Raw genomic sequence first — 19,394 nt, 5'->3', positions numbered from 1 at the left:
GGATATGGGTATACAAATAGAAAGAGAAATCTTAACCGACTGGATATGGGTTTAAAGATAAACATTCGCAACCAACTGGATATGGGTATACAAATAGAAAAGAGAAATCTTAACCGACTGGATATGGGTTTAAAGACAAAATAAACATTGGGTATACAAATAGCAACCAACTGGATATGGGTATACAAACCAACTGGATATGGGTAGAGAAATCTTAACCAACTGGTCCATTGATATGAAAGTTGATTGTACATGAAACCTTTGTGAGAGGAGATATTAGGCACGAAAAGAAAATGGAAAAGGATGAAAGGAATTTTGAGATCTCATGGAAAAATTGCCCCAGTATCAGTCCCTTGTCATTCATTGAATTGATTCCCTTCAGCTTTCTAGCAGTCTCACAATCTTGCCCCAGTGTGTGTTACTTTCTCCAAAAATCTTGGGCGGTTTAAGTTTGGGTCCTTAATGTCCAAGTTGCCCCTGCAGGTTTTCAACCTAACTGTTTTTTGTTTGCCATAACTTTTGCTTAGGTGACCTTGTTGAGCCATCAGCTTAACAGATTTCTTTTTATCTGCCTCGATTTTTGCTTAGATCGCCCTTTCGGGTTTTCAATCTAACATGCTTCTCTATTTTTCTTTTTTCCTTTTTCCTTTTTGTTGTTGTTAGGCATAGAATCTTTTGACAGCGTCAGTATTTATTGGTCTTCGTAACTCCTGCCCTTCCATATCTTGTAGAATTAACGCTCCCCCAGAAAAAGCATGTTTGACCACATAAGGGCCATCATAATTTGGAGCCCATTTTCCTCTAGCATCCTCTTGATTAGGAAAGATTTTCTTTAAGACCAGATCACCTGATCGAAATTCCCTTGGCCGGACTTTCTTTTTAAAGGCTTTAGCCATTCTGCTCTGATATAGCTGCCCGTGACAAAGAGCTGTCAATCTTTTCTCTTCAATCATGTTCAGTTGTTCATATCGTGCTTTCACCCACTCAGACTCTTCCAATTCTGCCTCCATCAAAACCCTCAATGAAGGAATTTCAACTTCTATCGGAGAGACGGCCTCCATTCCATATACCAAGGAGAAAGGTGTTTCTCCAGTGCTCGTACGTATGTTAGTACGATACGCATGTAAAGCATAGGGTAACATCTCATGCCAATCTTTATAACTCACAACCATCTTGGCAATGATCTTTTTGATATTCTTATTGGCTGCTTCAACTGCACCATTCATCTGAGGTCTATAAGGAGCTGAGTTGTGATGCTTGATCTTGAAATGTCCACATAACTTTTGTACTTCTGCGCCGTTAAGATTAGGAGCATTATCTGTGATTATTCTTTCTGGAACTCCATATCTGCAAATAATATCCCTTTTGAGAAACTTGACAAACACCTTTTGTGAAATGTTGGCATATGATGAGGCTTCTATCCACTTGGTAAAATAATCTATTGCTACCAGGATGAAACGGTGCCCATTCGAGGCCTTTGGATTGATTAGGCCAATAACATCTATTCCCCACATTGAGAACGGCCAAGGAGACACCATATTGTGTAGTGGAAAAGGCGGTGAATTGATACGATCTGCGTACATTTGACACTTTTGGCACTTTCGAACATATCCTACGCAATCTGCCTCCATGGTGGACCAGTAATATCCACTTCTCATAATCTTGCGCGTCATCATATGTCCGTTGGCATGAGTCCCACAAATTCCCTCATGGACATCAATCATGATTGAATGAGCTTCACGAGCATCTACGCATCTTAAAAGGGTGCCATCATGACTTCTCTTGTACAAAACTTCTCCATTCAAGAAAAAAGCCATCGATAACCGGCGAACGGTCTTTCTATGGGTTTCGTTTGCCCCAGTTGGGTACTCTCTATGCTGAATATACTGTTTGATATCAAAATACCAAGGTTTACCATCTGGCCCCTCCTCCACACTGGCACAGTAAGATGGTTCATCTCTCTTCTCAACTTGGATGGGTTGGACATCACTATGGATATCCAGCTTGGTCATCGCAGCCAACGTGGCTAGGGCATCTGCAAATCGATTCTTGTCTCTAGTTAAATGCGAGAATTCTATTTCTTCAAATTCTGCAATCAAACGAGTCAAGTACTTTTGGTAGGGCACTAACTTCACGTCTTTGGTCTGCCACTCGCCATTCACTTGGTAAATGATAAGCGCTGCATCCCCAAATACTTCCAACTGTTTTACTCCTAAATCGATTGCAAGACGCAAACCGCTTGCACAAGCCTCATATTCTGCAATGTTATTGGTGCATTCAAAGCCCAACTTGATGGCCACTGGGTATTGTTTGCCAGTTGGTGAAATGACTACTGCTCCTACGCCACTGCCGTGCATATTAACTGCCCCATCAAAATACATTTTCCATGCACTTTCCTCAATCTCATCTTCTTCTACTGCCAATATTTCCCCGCCTGGAATTTCAATTTGCATTGATTGGTCGTCTTCGAGGGGATTTTCAGCTAGGTGGTCTGCAATTGCGCTTCCCTTGATCGACTTCCGAGTTACGTATTGGATGTCAAATTCTGACAATATCATCTGCCATTTTGAGACCTTCAAAGAAATATGAGGGCTTTCAAATATATACTTCAAGGGATCTATTCGAGATATCAACCAAGTGGTGTAATACAACATGTATTGTCGTAGTCTTTTTGAGCTCCACACTAGAGCACTACACGTTTTCTCGATTGCCATGTAACGAACCTCACATTCATTGAACTTCTTGCTAATGTAGTACACAGCTTGCTCTTTCCTATCTGACTCATCACGTTGCCCCAACATTGCTCCCATGGAGGTAGGCAGCACAGTCAAATACAAAATCAAAGGGCGACCTGGTGTTGGCGGTACCAAGATAGGGGGATTCAATAAGTAAGCTTTTATTCTGTCGAACGCCTTTTGGCAATCTTCATCCCACTTCCCTGGTTGGTTCTTCCTCAATAGCTTAAAGATAGGCTCACAAGTGCTAGTTAAGTTTGCAATGAATCTAGCAATATAATTAAGTCGTCCCAAGAAGCTTCTCACATCTCGCTCTGATTTAGGGGCAGGCATATCTCGTATTGCTTTTGCTTTTTCCGGATCCACCTGTATTCCTTCTCTACTAACAATAAAACCGAGCAATTTTCCTGAGGATGCGCCAAAAACACATTTGCTAGGGTTCAATCTCAACTTGTACTTCCGGAGTCGTTCGAACAACTTTTGCAGGACTGTCACATGACTTTCCCCTTCTCTTGACTTAGCAACTATGTCATCCACATATACTTCAATCTCCTTGTGCATCATGTCGTGGAATAATGCAACCATAGCGCGCTGATAAGTAGCTCCTGCATTCTTTAGTCCAAATGACATCACTCTATAACGAAATGTCCCCCAAGGAGTAATAAAAGCAGTTTTTTCTTTATCATCGACATCCATGAGGATTTGATTATACCCCGAATATCCATCCATGAATGAGAATGTATGATACTTGGCCGTATTATCAACAAGCACATCAATATGAGGAAGTGGGAAATCGTCCTTCGGACAAGCTTTATTTAAATCCCTGTAGTCTACACACACCCGGATTTTTCCATCCTTTTTAGGCACAGGCACTACGTTGGCTACCCAATCTGGGTATATTGAGACTTCTATAAATTCAGCCTCCAACAGCTTTGTCACCTCTTCTTTAATTTTCAGGGATATATCTGGACGCATCCTCCTTAACTTCTGCTTTTTTGGTTCAGCATCTGGGTACAAGGGAATTTTATGTGATGCAATCCTTGGATCTACTCCAGGCATATCTCGATAAGTCCATGCAAAGACATCTAGATACTCTTTGAATAATTGAATCATCTCTTCCCTCTCGGGATTATCAACAATTTTCAATTCTTTCTTCTCTTCCTCAGTGCCCATATTAATCAACTCAAACGCCTGATCATTCAAGTCAAATTCCTTTTCGGAGCCTTCCAACAACTTTGAAAGTTTTTCTACTATTTGCTCCTCATCAGACTCTGGATCCTCTTCATTGATAGCCATAAAGGGATCAATCGGTGAGTTTTCAAGGTCCCTTTCGTGAGGCAAAGTTTCAATGAGATCAAGATTCCTGGAAATTAATTTACGTGGAGTTGGAATACAACAGATATAATGTCACAAAAGTAAGAACACAAGGAATAGTGAAAGGATGGACGAGAGAAGGAAAATAATAATAACGCTGGTTAAAGAATCTAAAATGAAAAACCAAATTGGACGAAGAATAATGAAAATTACTGAAAACTCATGCAAATTCATTTACTTAATTAATGTCTCGAGCAACATAACATAAGTTTCAAAATGGCTCAAACAGCTGCTAATACAAATCAACTAGACAATTACTTTATAGCAATCACATCAATAACGGGCTCTGTCTGCCAATTCTTCAATGCTTCATCATTAGTGGACGGACGAATTGTGCTGCATCCTCCTAGGTCTTCGTCATCTAGTGCATTGATATGGAGGCGGCATGGAAGATGAACGATCTCTTCAGGCATAATAATCTCTGCTGGCACCGGGAATGTTTCTCTTAGATGGGGAATCTGTTGCGTCTTGCCCTTCTTGCCTCTTTTTCCCAAAGACATACTCCCAACTTCTTCTTCAAACGACCCTTCATAACCTAACCCAAATCTATTTGACTTTTCTGGAATCATTACAGGTGACCGGCTACCTTGCAGCTGCGAGCCCAAACCTTTACCCACCTTATATCCACTCTTGGCCATAATTCGAGCGATTATCTCATTCACACTTTGCCCCAGTGATGCATCTTTTTTGCAACTAGATTCAACAACTTCGAAACTATGCAATCCATTCCCTTCTACCGAGTCTGTGTTTTCAACATACGGTACTGAGACTGGTTTCGAAACCATGATTTCTTCTTCTCCATGGATGGTGACAATCGTCTCATTCTCGATATATTTGACCTTTTGATGCAGGGTAGAAGGCACAGCACCTGCTGCATGGATCCAAGGTCTACCCAAGAGCATGGTATAGGCAGGTTCAATATCCATGGTTTGGAATAAAACCTGAAAATTACTCGGGCCTATCTCTAAGGGTAAAACTATCTCCCCTAGAATTCCTCTCTTTGTACCATCAAAAGCTCGCACAATCATCTCTTGAGGGGTTAGATCATTCGTGCTCATTGATAGCTGAGACAAAGTTGACAGGGGTAGGACATTTAGTGCTGATCCTCCGTCAATCAAAACCTTGGCTATAATATACCCTCTACATTTCAAAGTTATATGCAGAGCTCTCGAGGTCTTCTCATATGGACAAACGATTTCGTCAATTGAGAACGTGATCATGTTAACATGCTTCACTGGATCTACCATGTTGACCACATTTTCAGGAGTAACATCTGACTTGACATAAGCCTCACTCAACATACTCATGAGTGCTTTTCGATGAGATTCTGATGAGAGGATTAGTGATAGAAGTGATATCCTAGCTGGAGTTTTCTTCAACTGTTCCATTACATCATATTCACTTTGCTTCATGATCTTCAAAAGCTCATCTTCCTCTCCTTTACCTTTCATTTCACTGGCGATGATTTCTTCAGCTTCATCCTCCTTGTTACTTTTTCTCTTTTCTGGTTCTTTAGGGCCATAAAATCTCCCGCTCCTTGTGATTTCCCCGACTCTTATTGCATCCGTTGATTCCTCCTCCAAATGAGGGTTGTCAGTATGGGCTCTCGAAGCACTCCCAATTTCTTCAACGCTTGTCTTGTAGTTCCACGGTATTGCATGAGTATCATCGTAAGGAAAAGGCGCTGGTTTCTTCACCTTCATTACCATCTTTTCAGGCAAAGGATTTTGGTTAAGGGGTGGCACTCGAAGTATGAAGCGCTCTACCACACTAACTTCTTCAGAAAAAGTATCCTTTCGCCTGGCCCGTATGACACCCAATGTAATCAAGCCTTGGACACGGACCTTGAAATCCCAACAATTTTCAGTATCATGTCCCACGTGCCCGCTATGATAGGCACAACTCGACTCTATATCATACTTTTCTTCATCCTTCATTGAACATCCTGGTACCGTGATATCATAACCAGCTTTCTTCAATCCTTCCCATATATCTGACATGGGTGTATGCAAACTCAAAACCTTCTTGATCGCTGCATTCTCTATTTCCACAGCATTCACTTGATTCTTTCCCCCATGATTCGGGATGGGGTTATTGACAATATTAGGCCCGGTCTCTTCTTGGATGTCGAGCCTACCACAAGCAATCAGTTTCCTTACTGCTGTTTTAAATGCTTCACAATCTTCAATGGAATGTCCAGCAACTCCCATATGATATCTACAAGTAGAATTTGGATTATACCAAGCTGGGAATGGGGGTTGCATTGGACGTACGGGACTTTCTGAGATTAAGTGAGCGTCAAACAGTCGTTGGAACAAATCAGCATTAGAAATGGATAGTTTAGGGAAAGGTGGAAGACTTTGATTTTGGGAGTTTTGATGTGGTTGAGCGTGATTTGGACGATACTGTGGACGTGTGGGATGAGGTGCATAAGACGGACGAGTTGGTGCATACCGTGGTGTCATTGGTATGTTGTTGACTTGGAATTGTGGGGTTGGTGCAGCGTTTAAGTTTGGGAAGTTTTGTGTGGGGGTTTGGTAAGATGTAAATGGAAAGGGATTGTATGATAGTATTTGGTGGCTTGGGTTTGGTGTAGGATGTCGAGGCATAAAAGATTGCTGATGCCTGACATGGTTCACTTCGGATTCTCGTTTCTTAGGTTGCAATCCTTTTTTGGGAGGACTACTCTGTCTATAGTCCATTGGCAACTTCCCAGCTTTGGCTAAAATTTCAATTCTTTCACCTGCAGCTATGAGATCAGCAAAATCCCGATATGCAGCACCGGCCATTGACCCAACATATGGAGCTCCTAAAGTCCCTAGGAAATATGAACACATCTCAGATAGTGTCAGCGGAGGTTGGACTTGTGCAGCAAGAGCTCTCCATCTTTGGGCATATTGCTTAAAGGTCTCTTTGTTCTCCTTTTGCAAAGCTGCCAATTGTTCTCTAGTTGGGGCAGTATCTAAATTGAATCGATATTGGTTCATGAACGCATCTGCCAAGTCTTTCCAACAACCAATTTTAGAATGATCCATCTGGATGTACCACTCTAATGCAGGACCAGCCAAACTCTCATGGAAGAAACTAACAAGGAAATTCTCATCCTTGGACCATATTGCCATTTTCGTGCAGTACGTCTTCAGGTGGATGATTGGGTTTGTACTTCCATCATACTTAGAAAAATCTGGGACCTTGAAATCTTTAGGGATAATCACGTCTGTCGCGGAGCATAATTCCTCCACCCCAAGAGATCCGTAAGCACTAGGACCTTGAATAGCTTTGATCTTCTCTTCCATCTTCTCCATCCATCCATCCTTTACCTTGTCCTTCTGATCAGAGACACGGCCATTCCCAAATTGGGTCCCTGTTGCCTGTCCATTCTGCCCAGCTTGTCCATGTACTTCAGCGTTGGCATCCTCCACTGATTGATATCCTTCACCAATATGCGGTTGCCCGTTTGCGTTTCCCATCCCGTTATTCCCTTGGGCATCGCCCGGCTGAGTTGTTGAGTGCTGTTGCGCATTCCCTGCGGCCCCATTTGCCCCAAGCATACTGATGGATACTGCCATAGCTCGTAACAATTCTTCCATTGTATTCATTCTTTCTCTTACCTCGTCTACTTCCTGACTTATGTTCCTCCCATCTTGATCGCTTGCTGCCATTCTGGTCCGAGATCTGGTATTATGAACTCGGGTTTGATTGGTATTACCTTTCTTTGGTCGCGCAATGTTTGAATCTTATATGATTTCTGCAAGTGATATTAATTAAATTTGAAAAAAATTAAAAATAAATAATATAATGAATAATAATGCTAATGTTTCAAGTTTGTCGGAGAATCGTTGATGCGTGTAAGTCTGACGTGAGTATCATTGATCGTTTTTGTTAGGACCGTTCCCCGGAACGTCACGTTCGAAAGTACTAGGTCCCATTAAATGTCAGTACAAGATCACAAACGGGTAGCAAACAAAATGTCTTCATTACAAACCATGGCATAGTACAAGTGTCTCAGAGGGATACATTGCTTTTACATTCGCCTGATGATAATCTGTTTCATTTTCATAATATAATTTCTACAATACTCAATGAAGTCTTGAATCTCCACAGGAGTAGTGAGGGGGTTCACCAGTGCCTCTGCCATTCCCAACTTATCCGGGATGTCTTCAATTGCATCATTAGCGAGCTCAGCCAATTTGGAAAAGCGAGTCATCCAGAACGCCACTTCATGCCTATATGCATCGATGTTTCATCTTGCCCTCCGATGTAATCAGTTAGCCTTTGTACTTCTTCTTGCTCTCTTCGAATCGAGTCTTGGTACATCGCAATCACTTTCTCTGTACATTGTTTTTCTCTTTTTAGCCTGTCTTCATATTCTACAACTCTCATCTCCATTAGCCCCCTCATCTCTGCCATTTGCCTCTTTGATTCTTTGTGCTCTGCATTAGAATTTCTTAGTAATTCTTCAAGTTGAGTGCTTTTAGCAATAGCCTCATCTCTTTCTTGTCTTCGAAGGCTTAACTCCTTGTTTGCTGCACGAAGGCACCCCTTAGTTTTTAGCACATAATTTTCCTCGATCTTGGCTCTTTTATCAGCTTCCTCAAGGGTATGATTTTTCCTCTTATTTTCTCGCTCCAAGGCCTCACACTTTTGTCTAGCTCCCTTAAGCTCTTCTTCTATCTTCTTCCTCTCTTCTTCGACCCTCATCAGTTTTTCTTGTATTTCTCTTATCTCTTCACTGTCGTGAGGCAGACATTGATGATTCAACATTTGTGGTGAATGTCAAAACTTGGAATGGTAGCTTTACTTCTTGTGCTCGACACCTAACCCACTGCTGATAGCTATCTTGGACTCCACAACTCTTAATCCTCAACTCCTTTCCTTTTCGAATGACCTTATCCCAGGCATCTCGAACTCTTTTAAGTAACTCATTACGTGCAGAGCTCATATCATAAAGAATGAAAGGAGCTATCATGTCTTCCGTGGGAGCTCTTCTCATAGGATAACCGAGTTGTCGTTGTGACAAGGATGGGTTGTAATTGATACACCCTCGGGTACCCATGAGAGGCACATTAGGGAAATCACCGCATTGGTAGATCAAAGTTTCTCTTTCAACCCATCGAGGATACCATCGGACACTTTTTTCATCCAATCGTGCTAAAATTTGAGTCCATTCATGACCACTTTTAGCCTTTAACTGATATCTTTGAAACTCAGTGATGGGGTATAAGATCTCGTATCCTCTTTGAAGACATGGGCAGTGAGCCATATGAATAACATTGGTAAACAACACAAAATTCTTTTGCCCTTCTTCTCATAACAAAAATTTAGAGTATAGTAGACATCAGCAAGAATGGCAGGAACAGGATTTTCACCTCTAAACTTGCGAGCAAAGAAGACATCTATAGCTGCGAAGTCCACGAACTCGTCAACATTTGGGAACATGAGGATACCATAAATGGTGAGAGCTAGCACATCAATGAAAGCCTCCCAGTCTTCAATTTCAGCTAAGTGACGAAGGTGCTCCTCCAGGTACTTTCTTGAAAATCCATCGGTCCCATTTCTATTTTGTCTTTTTTTTTGCAAGCTTTTCTCAGGAACTTTTAACACGTCAGCAATAGCATGCATAGAAGGGTAGTGCCCCAAGTAGCGGTATGGCTTCTCAAAATCTTCTAATGATAAGCCAAGAATTTGCTCAAATTCTTCCAAAGTAGGTGCCAATTGGAAATCTCGGAAAGTGAAACATCTCAGAGGTGTGTCATAAAACTGAGCAACCGCAGTGATTGCATCTACTTGCACATCAACTTCTAATAGATCTAGAATTTCCCCATATTTTCTAGCAAGAGTAAGACGTTGTGTTTTCTTCAACGTTCGACCCAAAACCTTCAAACTTTCAGTATCAGGCTTCTTTGCTTTCAGGTGCAAAGTCTTTTTCAATGTGGGTGGTATCACCTCCTCGTGATGTGATCCCATACTATTTTCCATCAATGATACTCACAATCAAGCTCTGGAAATCAACGTTTCTCTAACAAAGTTCCCTGGAAGAGTTCAAAATGGGCAATGTGAGATGCTAAAAATGCTGAATGATGCAAGAATGGAAGTAAAGAGTGAGAAGGAAATACGCTCCCTTTGTGTCCTAAAGTGGTTAATCCTAAACTGGATGACTTTAGTTTTATAAATCAATAGGTTGTTCTATCAAGTGACAAACTCTCGTAAGGTAGTTCTATGATCCTAACAATTTTGGTCTCTAGAGCTAAGATCTCAATTCAAAGTGTTGACCACAACGATAGTTGAACTAACAGATGTGGTGCACAATGAAAGAGTTACACTCTAGATGAGGTTTTCGCAATAACCAAACAGGACGTACATCCAAAATGGCTACCACTACACAACCTCTAGCCTATCTTATGTTTCACTCAGACCCGGGTATAGGGCCCCACTCATAGTGTGTGATCAACGTGTAGGTGTTGTGTGTGGAGGGAGCATACAAACCTTCACATAAATCTAAAACTACCCAATCTGCAAAACAATTGAAGAACAAGCGTACAACAATACAAAAATCATCTTTTCTAAAGTTGAACCCAATCCTCATAGATGTCAAAATATAACAACAAAGATAAACAACATAATAAACGAAAAGGAAGTAAAGCAAATATATAAAAGCTATTACGAATTTGTACAAATAATTAAAACAGGCTTGACTCTCTAAAGTCCCCAGTGGAGTCGCCATCTGTAACGACCCGAAATTTAAAGAATTAAAATAAATGGAGTCGCCACCAATTTTATTTACTTTGGAAAAATTGGAAAACCTTTTATTGCAAACTGGTCTTTAAAATTATAGATCAAAGGTTCGGGAGTCTAATTATGCTCAAGGAAGGGTGAAAACTTAATCCCACTGCACCCCTGACACATCCGTTTAAAAACGGTTACCTTGAATTAATTGTGCGAGTTATTAATAGCTTTTAAAAATATTTGCTTAATCCCTTTTAAAAAATAATATAATTACTCAGGAAGTGAGGAAACTAAATTATTAAAATTTTATTTTTAGCTTGACGGAAAGAGTTCCGCTCCGACGTATCCTCCGGTACAGTGAGGAATTCAAAGCTACGTCGTTCTTAAGAAAATGCTTGTGTATTGATTGAATTTAATTTTTAAAAATAATTTTGAGGAAAATCATTGGAAAGTTTAGGCTTTGATAATTTGTATCGATTTCAATAATTTTTTTTTATTAGTATAAATTTTATAATATATTTTGAATCACCAAACCGTCACGGCTAAAATGATTCAAAAGAGTATGGGATCGACAAGCCGTCGCGGCTAAATTACCCCCTTTAAATGATTTTAAGGTTAAATTAATATAAAAACAATATATGATAATTTTAATGAGTTACGAATCATCAAGCCGTCACGGTTAAAATGATCCCTAACCAAATACACAGGATTAAACAAAGCCGTCACGGCTAAATCACCCTTATGTGTAATTTTAACATTATTATATGTTTTAAATTGATATAAAAATATGACAAATTTAACGAGTCCTGAATCATCAAGCCGTCACGGTTAAAATGATCCTGAACAAAACTACAGTAGGATTAACAAGCCGTCACGGCCAAATCACCCTCCTAAAATATTGTAATAAAATTTAAATTTAAATTTAAATTGTGTTAAGGCGAAATAGCGAAACAAATAAAAATATACCAAATCGGTAAACAGAACAATGAAATATTCAACACGTGACTAATACAAAATTAAATAAGCGAATAATATTCTTTTCAGTGGAGACGACAAGAACTACACAGATGTAAGAACAAGCATTATATTTAAATAAAAGAAACGATGATGAATTGTTAAAACAAGAATCACACACTTAGAAAAAAAGACAAAAACAAAAAAAAAATTGTATATGTTTGTCCGCAAAAAAACGTTCAGCCTGCAAGTATCATGTCAATTTACTATCTTAATGACATTTACTTAGTTATATTTGTACTTCAGCACTAAAATAATGTGGACCCAATTGTGTAATAACATCTTATAGTTAAAAAGCTTAAATTCATTTATCACCTCCCAGGCCACAACGACTCTTTATATGTTCTCTATTCCTAACATTAATTAATAAAATGCATTTAGTCATAATAAAAATGATAATAAAACAAAACAAAAAAAATGTACCAGTATTCCAATTTGGAGTTCGCTGTAATAAAAATAAATGTGTAGGATAATGGAATATACCTCAAAAATAAATATGTTTGGGGACTTATGAACAAATGCTTATTTAGAGGACCAACCCATTATATGATTTTAAAAATTTTGTCATGACATGCAGACATCTCTACAGCTATATGGCAGTGAGTACTAGCTATCTACTCTTCTTTATGTCAACTCCCAAAGACAGCAATATATAATATTTAACTTATGGGTTGAAAAGGCAAAGCAAAGTAAAACACCAAATAAAAGCTTACGTAACCTACAACTACTATGAGTAGTAGGTGTCATACCACTATGCTTTAAACATAAATCAGAGGGAATAAAAAATAGCAATAAAATAATGAAATGTTTTACAAGTGAATAAGGAGCAGGGTTTTCGAGACGTGGTTCATCGAAGAACTAGGACAAAAATAATGAGGCTTGGGGTTCCAGCATATGGCTATAGGAAAAGAAGAATGGTGGTGGGTGTGTTGAAACCAATAATTTTATCCTTTGAAAAAGATGCTTCACACTATTCAGCCATTGTCTCGAATATTCATTTTCTGAAGACAGTAAGTAAGTTATAATAAGGGGTTGCGGAAACTCACCTACCCAAAGCGTGAACAAACCCAGCCAAATCAAATATTTCTTACTTCTCTTTTGATATCTTTGTTTGGTGTGCTGGTGAAGATCGACTACAAGACAGTGGTGAATGTTCTCTTTACGTTGTCTCCATTATTTTTTAGAAACAAAAGACTCTGCCTTATGGTATGTGAGCTCTCCAAAAAAAAGCCCTCTTCCTCCTTCCTTCTCCTGGTGTTTATACTCTCTACTTTTTTTCTTCCAATATTCTTAGCACAATGGATTGCAAACTCTTACTCCTATCTCATCTTTCCCTCCGTTGTTCCCTTCTTTCTTCCTTTTTTTTTTTTTTTTTTGTCGTTGTTGCTAGCAGCACCCTCCCTCTTTGTATTTCCTGTGCCACGCTTGTAAAATTTGTGTTGAATCCTTTATCTTTTTCTCCTACTTTCTTGTCATGGCTTATTTAGGCTAAAACCCAAATCAACTCTGATTATTTTGCTCTCGGCGTACAGACAACTCTGATTCTCTTGTTGTATATGCAGGTAAGGTGTTTGTCTTCTTCAACAGAGGTGTCGACAGATGAAACTTGTAGCCATCTTTACTGAACATGTATTTTTCAACTTTCTGAAATTTCCTTTCTTGTGTTTATTACTTTTTCTGGATAAGATAAGGATGGTGTCCATAAGCTGAATTTAGCAATTTTTACGGATGAGATTTACAGCTTTATCAGTGTTGAATTGGACAATTTTCACCATTGTTGCCCCCACTATTATTCAGCACTTTACCGACCAACAAATGTCATATAATATTTCTCTATATTTTCCTGTGAATATGCTTGAAATCTATAGTGGAAAACAGATACATAAAATACCCATCGATTAGATTACTTTGGTTTTGTATTTTTTTTTTAAAACACACACAGAATAGGAAATAAAATAAAATAAAAAGAAAACTTAGAAGAATGGTAATGGTAGCATGAATACAAAATTTAGAGAACAAGGGTACAAATGCTTAAGTATCATCACGTACCAAAAACACATAGGGTTCAATGAATTTTACTTGAAGAACAAATGAGATAATAATAATAATAATAATAATAATAATAATAATAATTATAACAAAAAAAATGGTGTTTACACACCTCACCCACAGCTTCACCCTATTGTATGTACTACATACTCAGGCTTACCGTATAGGTGGCACACCACACGCATATCAACAAGGCACTAGCATATAACAGCTCAACAGCATTTCCAAAACATCAAAAGCATGTAACACAGCATGCGTATACCATATCCCCATGGGACATGGTGGAACCACAACATGGCTAAACCGAGGACACGAAAGCTTACCTTGCAAGCTAGTTATCCAAGCTAAGAGTCCACACTATCTCAAGGCCCATAAATAGCACAATCACAATCTGCCCATACCATAATTAATCATCAATAATCATAACACAGATTACACTAAGTGATTAAGTCTTTCTTACTCATTTTAACTCATTACATGCTATTTCTGCAGGAGGTATTCGAATACTCCATGAGTAGTATTCGAATACTCCAGCTCTCCAGAAAGTATCCGAATACTTTCACTCCAGTATTCGAATACCACAAGGTATCCGAATACCAAACCCCAAGTATTCAAATACTATTAATTATTCAAATACTTCTGCAAGGGTAATCAAATACTTTCTTCCCATAAAGTATCCCAATACTCCAACAATGAGTATTCGACTACCTGATACAATTGGTGAGACAGAGACATGTTGTGTTCAGGTATAATTTTATATTTTAAATTAGTTTTCTTCTTCGTATTTAATATTTGTAATTTCTCAGGCTTACCGTCTAGGTAGCACAACACATGCATATCATGAAGCACTTGCACATAACAGCTCAACAACATTTCAAATATCAATACATTAAAACACATCATGCATATAAACCATCCCCCCATGGGGTATGGTGGAACCAACAATTGCTAAACCGAGGACACGAAAGCTTACCTCGCAAGCTAACAATCCAAGCCAAGGTCCACACTAGCTCAAGGTCCACAAGCATCACAATCACAATCTGTTTTAGACCAACAATTATATCAACATATATAATCTAAGAGTTCAAGACATAACGACAACGTTTTCTTCTTCGTTTCATGTCTTTAGGCTTCTCACAAAGCCATAAGCCCTTAATCCCTTTGATTCTGACTTAGTTAATTATTACAGAGGTTCGACATAACCAATCATGGGTCCACAAACCCAAAAATACCATTTTGTCCGAACAAAACAGTGACACTCTCGAAATTCCCAGAATATCTGAATATTTGTCGGGGTCATATCCGGATATTTTCAACCCCATATCTGGATATCAATATCCGGATATCATATCTGGATATTTCGCGACAGAATGTAGTTCTGCATTTTCGCGAAGATATCACTCAAAGGTTCAACTTTTAACACTTAAATACGTTAAAGCATGCATCTTTAAACCCTTTTAGGTCAGTGGTCAGTTACTTAAACAACTCATTAAACATGCCAAGACTCCACTTTTAACCAATGAAACTCATGATCAAAGGTGGTAAAGCTTACCCAAAGGCTAGGAACAGAAACTAAGATGCTCTTGGAGCTCACAAGGCAGCTCCAAAGTCTGACTTCAAAGGGTCCACGAATTGGACCAACAAAGCTTGGTTCTTTCACAATAAAATGGCTCCTTGAAGCTCAAAATGCCATGACAATGGCTTTCACAAAGAGAACCCACAACTCATCCCCCACTACCTCACAAAACGGAACCTAAACTCAGAAAACAGAAGCTTTTCTCCCACCCAAGTCTCAACCACACTCAACCATGGTGATTTGATGAAGAAACAATGGAGAAAAGTGGTCACTTTGGGGTTTTCTTTGCAGGAATGAAGGTGGCAAGGTGGCTGATAGGAGCTTCAGCAAATGGAGGCACGTAGAGCAGATAAAATCAGCCTAGGGTTATGTATCATTTCGCTATTTATACCCGTTTAAGTTTTAAACACACTGTATTAGCACTAATAGCTACGCTTATAATTTTATTCCCAAACTTTGGATTCTGAACCTAGCCATTTTTCTAAGATTTTTCATATTTTTATATTATTTTTCGCAGCCCTTTGTTGGTACGTGCTTTTACGTAGCCAGTATCAGTTCTGACGCCAGTTCTCATTATTTTAACTTGAAACTTGTTATGCTAGTCCTATATATTATTCTAGTGACATATACATACTTTTCATAATTTTTTAAGATACTTCATTGGTATGCATTTATACCGTGAGGAAGAACCGGTATCTGCACTTTTCGTCAGAAAAGCGACTTTCAACATTATTAATCACTTACCATAATTATTTAAGCTTCCTCATAATTATTAGGGTCAATTATAAAATTATTTCATTATTCTTAAATTTGATTAATTAAATTCCTAAATTAACGGTGCGAGTTCTTACATTAACTCACCTGCATGTTGTACCATCCCAATTGCACCCTAATGCTTGGGCCTTCGTCCGGGCGTTCGAGAAATCGTGTCAGTACTTTGGGTGGGCTTGCTCCGTGAGGCTGTTCTTTTAATGTTTCCAAGTGTCCTCGACGGGTAAGAAGTTGGGTTGGGTTTCCCTTAAGGCGAGGGCAAAACTGGGGGCGTATACACCACTTATGTTGATTCATATAAGAATTGGCGGGAGACCTTCTTTTGGGTGAGGCCTGTACTCGGCAGGGGGGAGGTACCTTTTTTTGTTGACCCTGAAAGCGGGGCGAATCAGATTTAGTTGTACTGGTCGAAGAGGCATTATGAGGTTCCCGCCAGCTATTACTCTTTTGGCTACGAAACTTTGTCACAAGAGGAGGAATGGGTGGTAAAGTGGTTTGAAGCCTTTGGGGCGATGGCCCACGAAGAAAGTGTTAGGCTATGGAGGTGTGGCAGTCGTTTGCGGCGTTTTGGCCGAGATTTTTCTTATTTCTCTACTTTCGATTTTGGCTAATGTTTCTTTCTTTATTTGCAGTTGAGAGTTTGCCGATAGATGCCTTGAAGGTTGCACGCGAGGCGGGTGCTCGAATCAGGGCCGCAAGTAGCGGGGTCCCTTCTCTTGCTCCTACACCCGCTAAGAAGAACAAGAACACTGATAAGGGGAAAGGGAAAGCCCTTCCTCCACAGAAAAATAAAGTTCGGTCTTCTGCCAATATTCTAGCTGAGGAGTTGGCGAAAAGGGCCAAACAGCCTATCATCAAAGATGTACACGACAAGGCTGGGAGCTTGTCTATTGGAAGGTCTGCTTCTAGACCTGTCAAGTCAGACCGTGCTCTTTCTGGGCAGAAGAGGCATGCAGATAAAGTGGTGCTCCTGCCAAAGAGTGCTAAAACAGGGAGAGCTGAGTTCGCTGTGTCCGGGCACTCAACGGGGAGTGACTGCTTCGTAGTGGAGATTTCCATGAGGATACTACTGGCGATGAGGTGATGGTGACTTGTGATGCAGGGAAGGAGGCGGTTGTTGTAGTGGCGAGCACTAAAGAACTCTCTTCTTCTGCAATCCCCCTAAATAGGGCCTTGAAGTTATCTGAGAGGGATCTTGATTCAAGCTTCCCAAAGCTAGTACTGAATGTGGAGGTGCCAGAACAAATTGACTAACAGGCGATTATCGAATGCATGTAGGTACTTATTGCTGGTGCTTTGGCGGTCCAAGAGGCGACTCTTGCTGGTGGTCGTCGTTGTTTTGAGTAGGGTGACCGCATTGCCTAGTTAGGGTGCAAGGTTGAGGATTTAACCGCCGAGGTAGGTTGGCTTGGGAAGGAGGTCCATGACATGCAAGTTGCCAATAAGTCCTAGTAGGACAACAATGAACTGCTGAAGAAGGATATTGAAGTGGTTAAACGCCTACTTAAATGGATCCAAAAGAGTTTGGGTGCTAAAAGTCAAGTAAATGTATTTGACTTGTAGGTACAAGTGTGCTTGACGGTTAAAAGCACCAAATGGTACCTTGATAGTGGATGTCCAAGCATATGACCAGAGATGTGGCTAGATTCACTTCAATCTTTATGAAACAACACGAACATGTCACCCGTGGAGACAACAATAGAGGCAAGATAGTTGGAATTGACAAAATTGGTAACACTTCTACTACTTAGAAGGTTTGAAACATAACTTGCTTAGTATTAGCCAACTATGTGATAAGCAATTTAAAATTGTGTTTGATTTCATGATATGTCATATTACTAGTTAGCTAGACGGTGAAGTTAAATTCATATGTTATAGAGTTGATAATGTATACATGCTTGATATTGATACTTGTTCTTCACATGATGCAACATGTTTAATTAGTAAAAGTGATGAAACTTGGTTGTAGCATAGGTCATAGTGAGTCTTTCCAAGTTTTCAAAAGAGTAAATGTTGCAAGGTATGTATTTCTTGCTGCTAGGTTCTAACCAATATTTGTAAAAGCCATATCTCCCTCGTTTCTTAACCAAACATAGTATATTATATATCATTTTAAAGCCACAGAAGTCTAGTTTCATGTATCCTAATTTTAGAATTTTTTAATTTAAAACTCATTCTCGGTTTGGTGATAAATCGAAGTTGCCAGAAACCATATTTCACTCGCTATCAAGAATTTAGCAGCCAGTTTTGGAAGGACGATAACTCTTTCAATTCTTACCCAAATACAGCAAATGAGGTGTTATTTTAAAGCCCTAGATGTCTAGTATTATTTGTTAAAAACCAAGATTGAAAGAGCTAAGAAAAGTTTGCAATTTAGATTTCTATGTTTATTATGGAATCTTGATAATTGTTAGGCTGACTGTTTGGGCTATTGTTATATGATAAGTCATTACTATTAAACATGAATTTGCTAGCATAAATTAAGGTTGGTTGTAATTGAGACTAGGAAAAGAAAAAGTTAATTCATATTCCTACCCAAGTGTAATTGTTTTAGTTACAAGAATAGGTAACAAAGTAAGGCAACTCCGATTGTGATTTTTGATTAATGTTGTTGCGCTTAATACCATAAAATAGATAACACGCCAGGTTAACACAGGGTGTTACAAATATCATTTGAGAGGATTGTATACACCTAATTCCAATTTCAATCTTTCAAAAATATCTTTAGGCAATTACTTTGTGAATATATCTGCTAATTGAGCATGTGATTCAACAAATTCTAGATTGACATCTTTTTGAACATGGTCTCATGGTCTCTTGTAACAACCCGAAATTAAAAATTAAAGCAATGGAGTCGCCACAAATTTTATTTACTTTAGAAAAATTGGAAAACTCTTTATTGCAAACTGGTCTATAAAATTATAGATCAAAGGTTCGAGAGTCTAATTATGCACAAGGAAGGGTGAAAATTTAACCCCACTGCACCCCTGACATAACCGTTTAAAAACGGTTACCTTAAATTAATTATGCGAATTATTAATAGTTTTAAAATTATTTGCTTTGCCCCTTAAAACAAAAATATGATTATTTAGGAAGAAGAGAAATAATTTATTAAACTTTATTTTAGCTTGATGGAAAGAGTTCTGCTC

The 19,394-nt window shown here is 39.1% G+C and overlaps 2 protein-coding genes across 2 annotated transcripts; both read right to left on the bottom strand.

Annotated features, from left to right (window-relative positions):
* Positions 1-659: 659 nt before the first annotated feature.
* On the bottom strand, positions 660-7,771 carry LOC133293818 (uncharacterized). The gene is made up of 3 exons (XM_061492421.1): positions 4,368-7,771; positions 1,916-4,098; positions 660-1,870 (listed from the first exon to the last, which is right to left on the bottom strand). Exons 1-3 carry the CDS (start codon positions 7,769-7,771, stop codon positions 660-662), a joined length of 6,798 nt encoding a protein of 2,265 aa, XP_061348405.1.
* Positions 7,772-8,838: 1,067 nt separating this feature from the next.
* LOC133293817 (uncharacterized) lies at positions 8,839-10,076 on the bottom strand. Its single transcript, XM_061492420.1, has 2 exons — positions 9,410-10,076; positions 8,839-9,344 (listed from the first exon to the last, which is right to left on the bottom strand). The coding sequence occupies exons 1-2, from the start codon at positions 10,074-10,076 to the stop codon at positions 8,839-8,841; spliced, it is 1,173 nt and encodes a 390-aa protein (XP_061348404.1).
* Positions 10,077-19,394: the final 9,318 nt, after the last annotated feature.

Source organism: Gastrolobium bilobum, unplaced genomic scaffold (assembly GCF_033153095.1).
Source record: "Gastrolobium bilobum isolate Gb01-03AN ecotype WA unplaced genomic scaffold, APGP_CSIRO_Gbil_v1 utg44017, whole genome shotgun sequence".
In the NCBI taxonomy this organism is placed as follows: Eukaryota; Viridiplantae; Streptophyta; class Magnoliopsida; order Fabales; family Fabaceae; genus Gastrolobium; species Gastrolobium bilobum.
This window is presented reverse-complemented; position numbering and strand designations above follow the sequence as displayed.

Coding starts and splice junctions, on each gene's coding strand:
- LOC133293818 (XM_061492421.1), bottom strand. CDS start 7,771: ATGGCAGCAAGCGATCAAGATGGGAGGAACATAAGTCAGGAAGTAGAC. Junction 4,099..4,367: donor ATTGATGTGATTGCTATAAA/GTAATTGTCTAG, acceptor ATTAATTTCCAG/GAATCTTGATCTCATTGAAA. Junction 1,871..1,915: donor TGTGGAGGAGGGGCCAGATG/GTAAACCTTGGT, acceptor TTCAGCATAGAG/AGTACCCAACTGGGGCAAAC.
- LOC133293817 (XM_061492420.1), bottom strand. CDS start 10,076: ATGGGATCACATCACGAGGAGGTGATACCACCCACATTGAAAAAGACT. Junction 9,345..9,409: donor TTTTTGTTATGAGAAGAAGG/GCAAAAGAATTT, acceptor GTCTTCAAAGAG/GATACGAGATCTTATACCCC.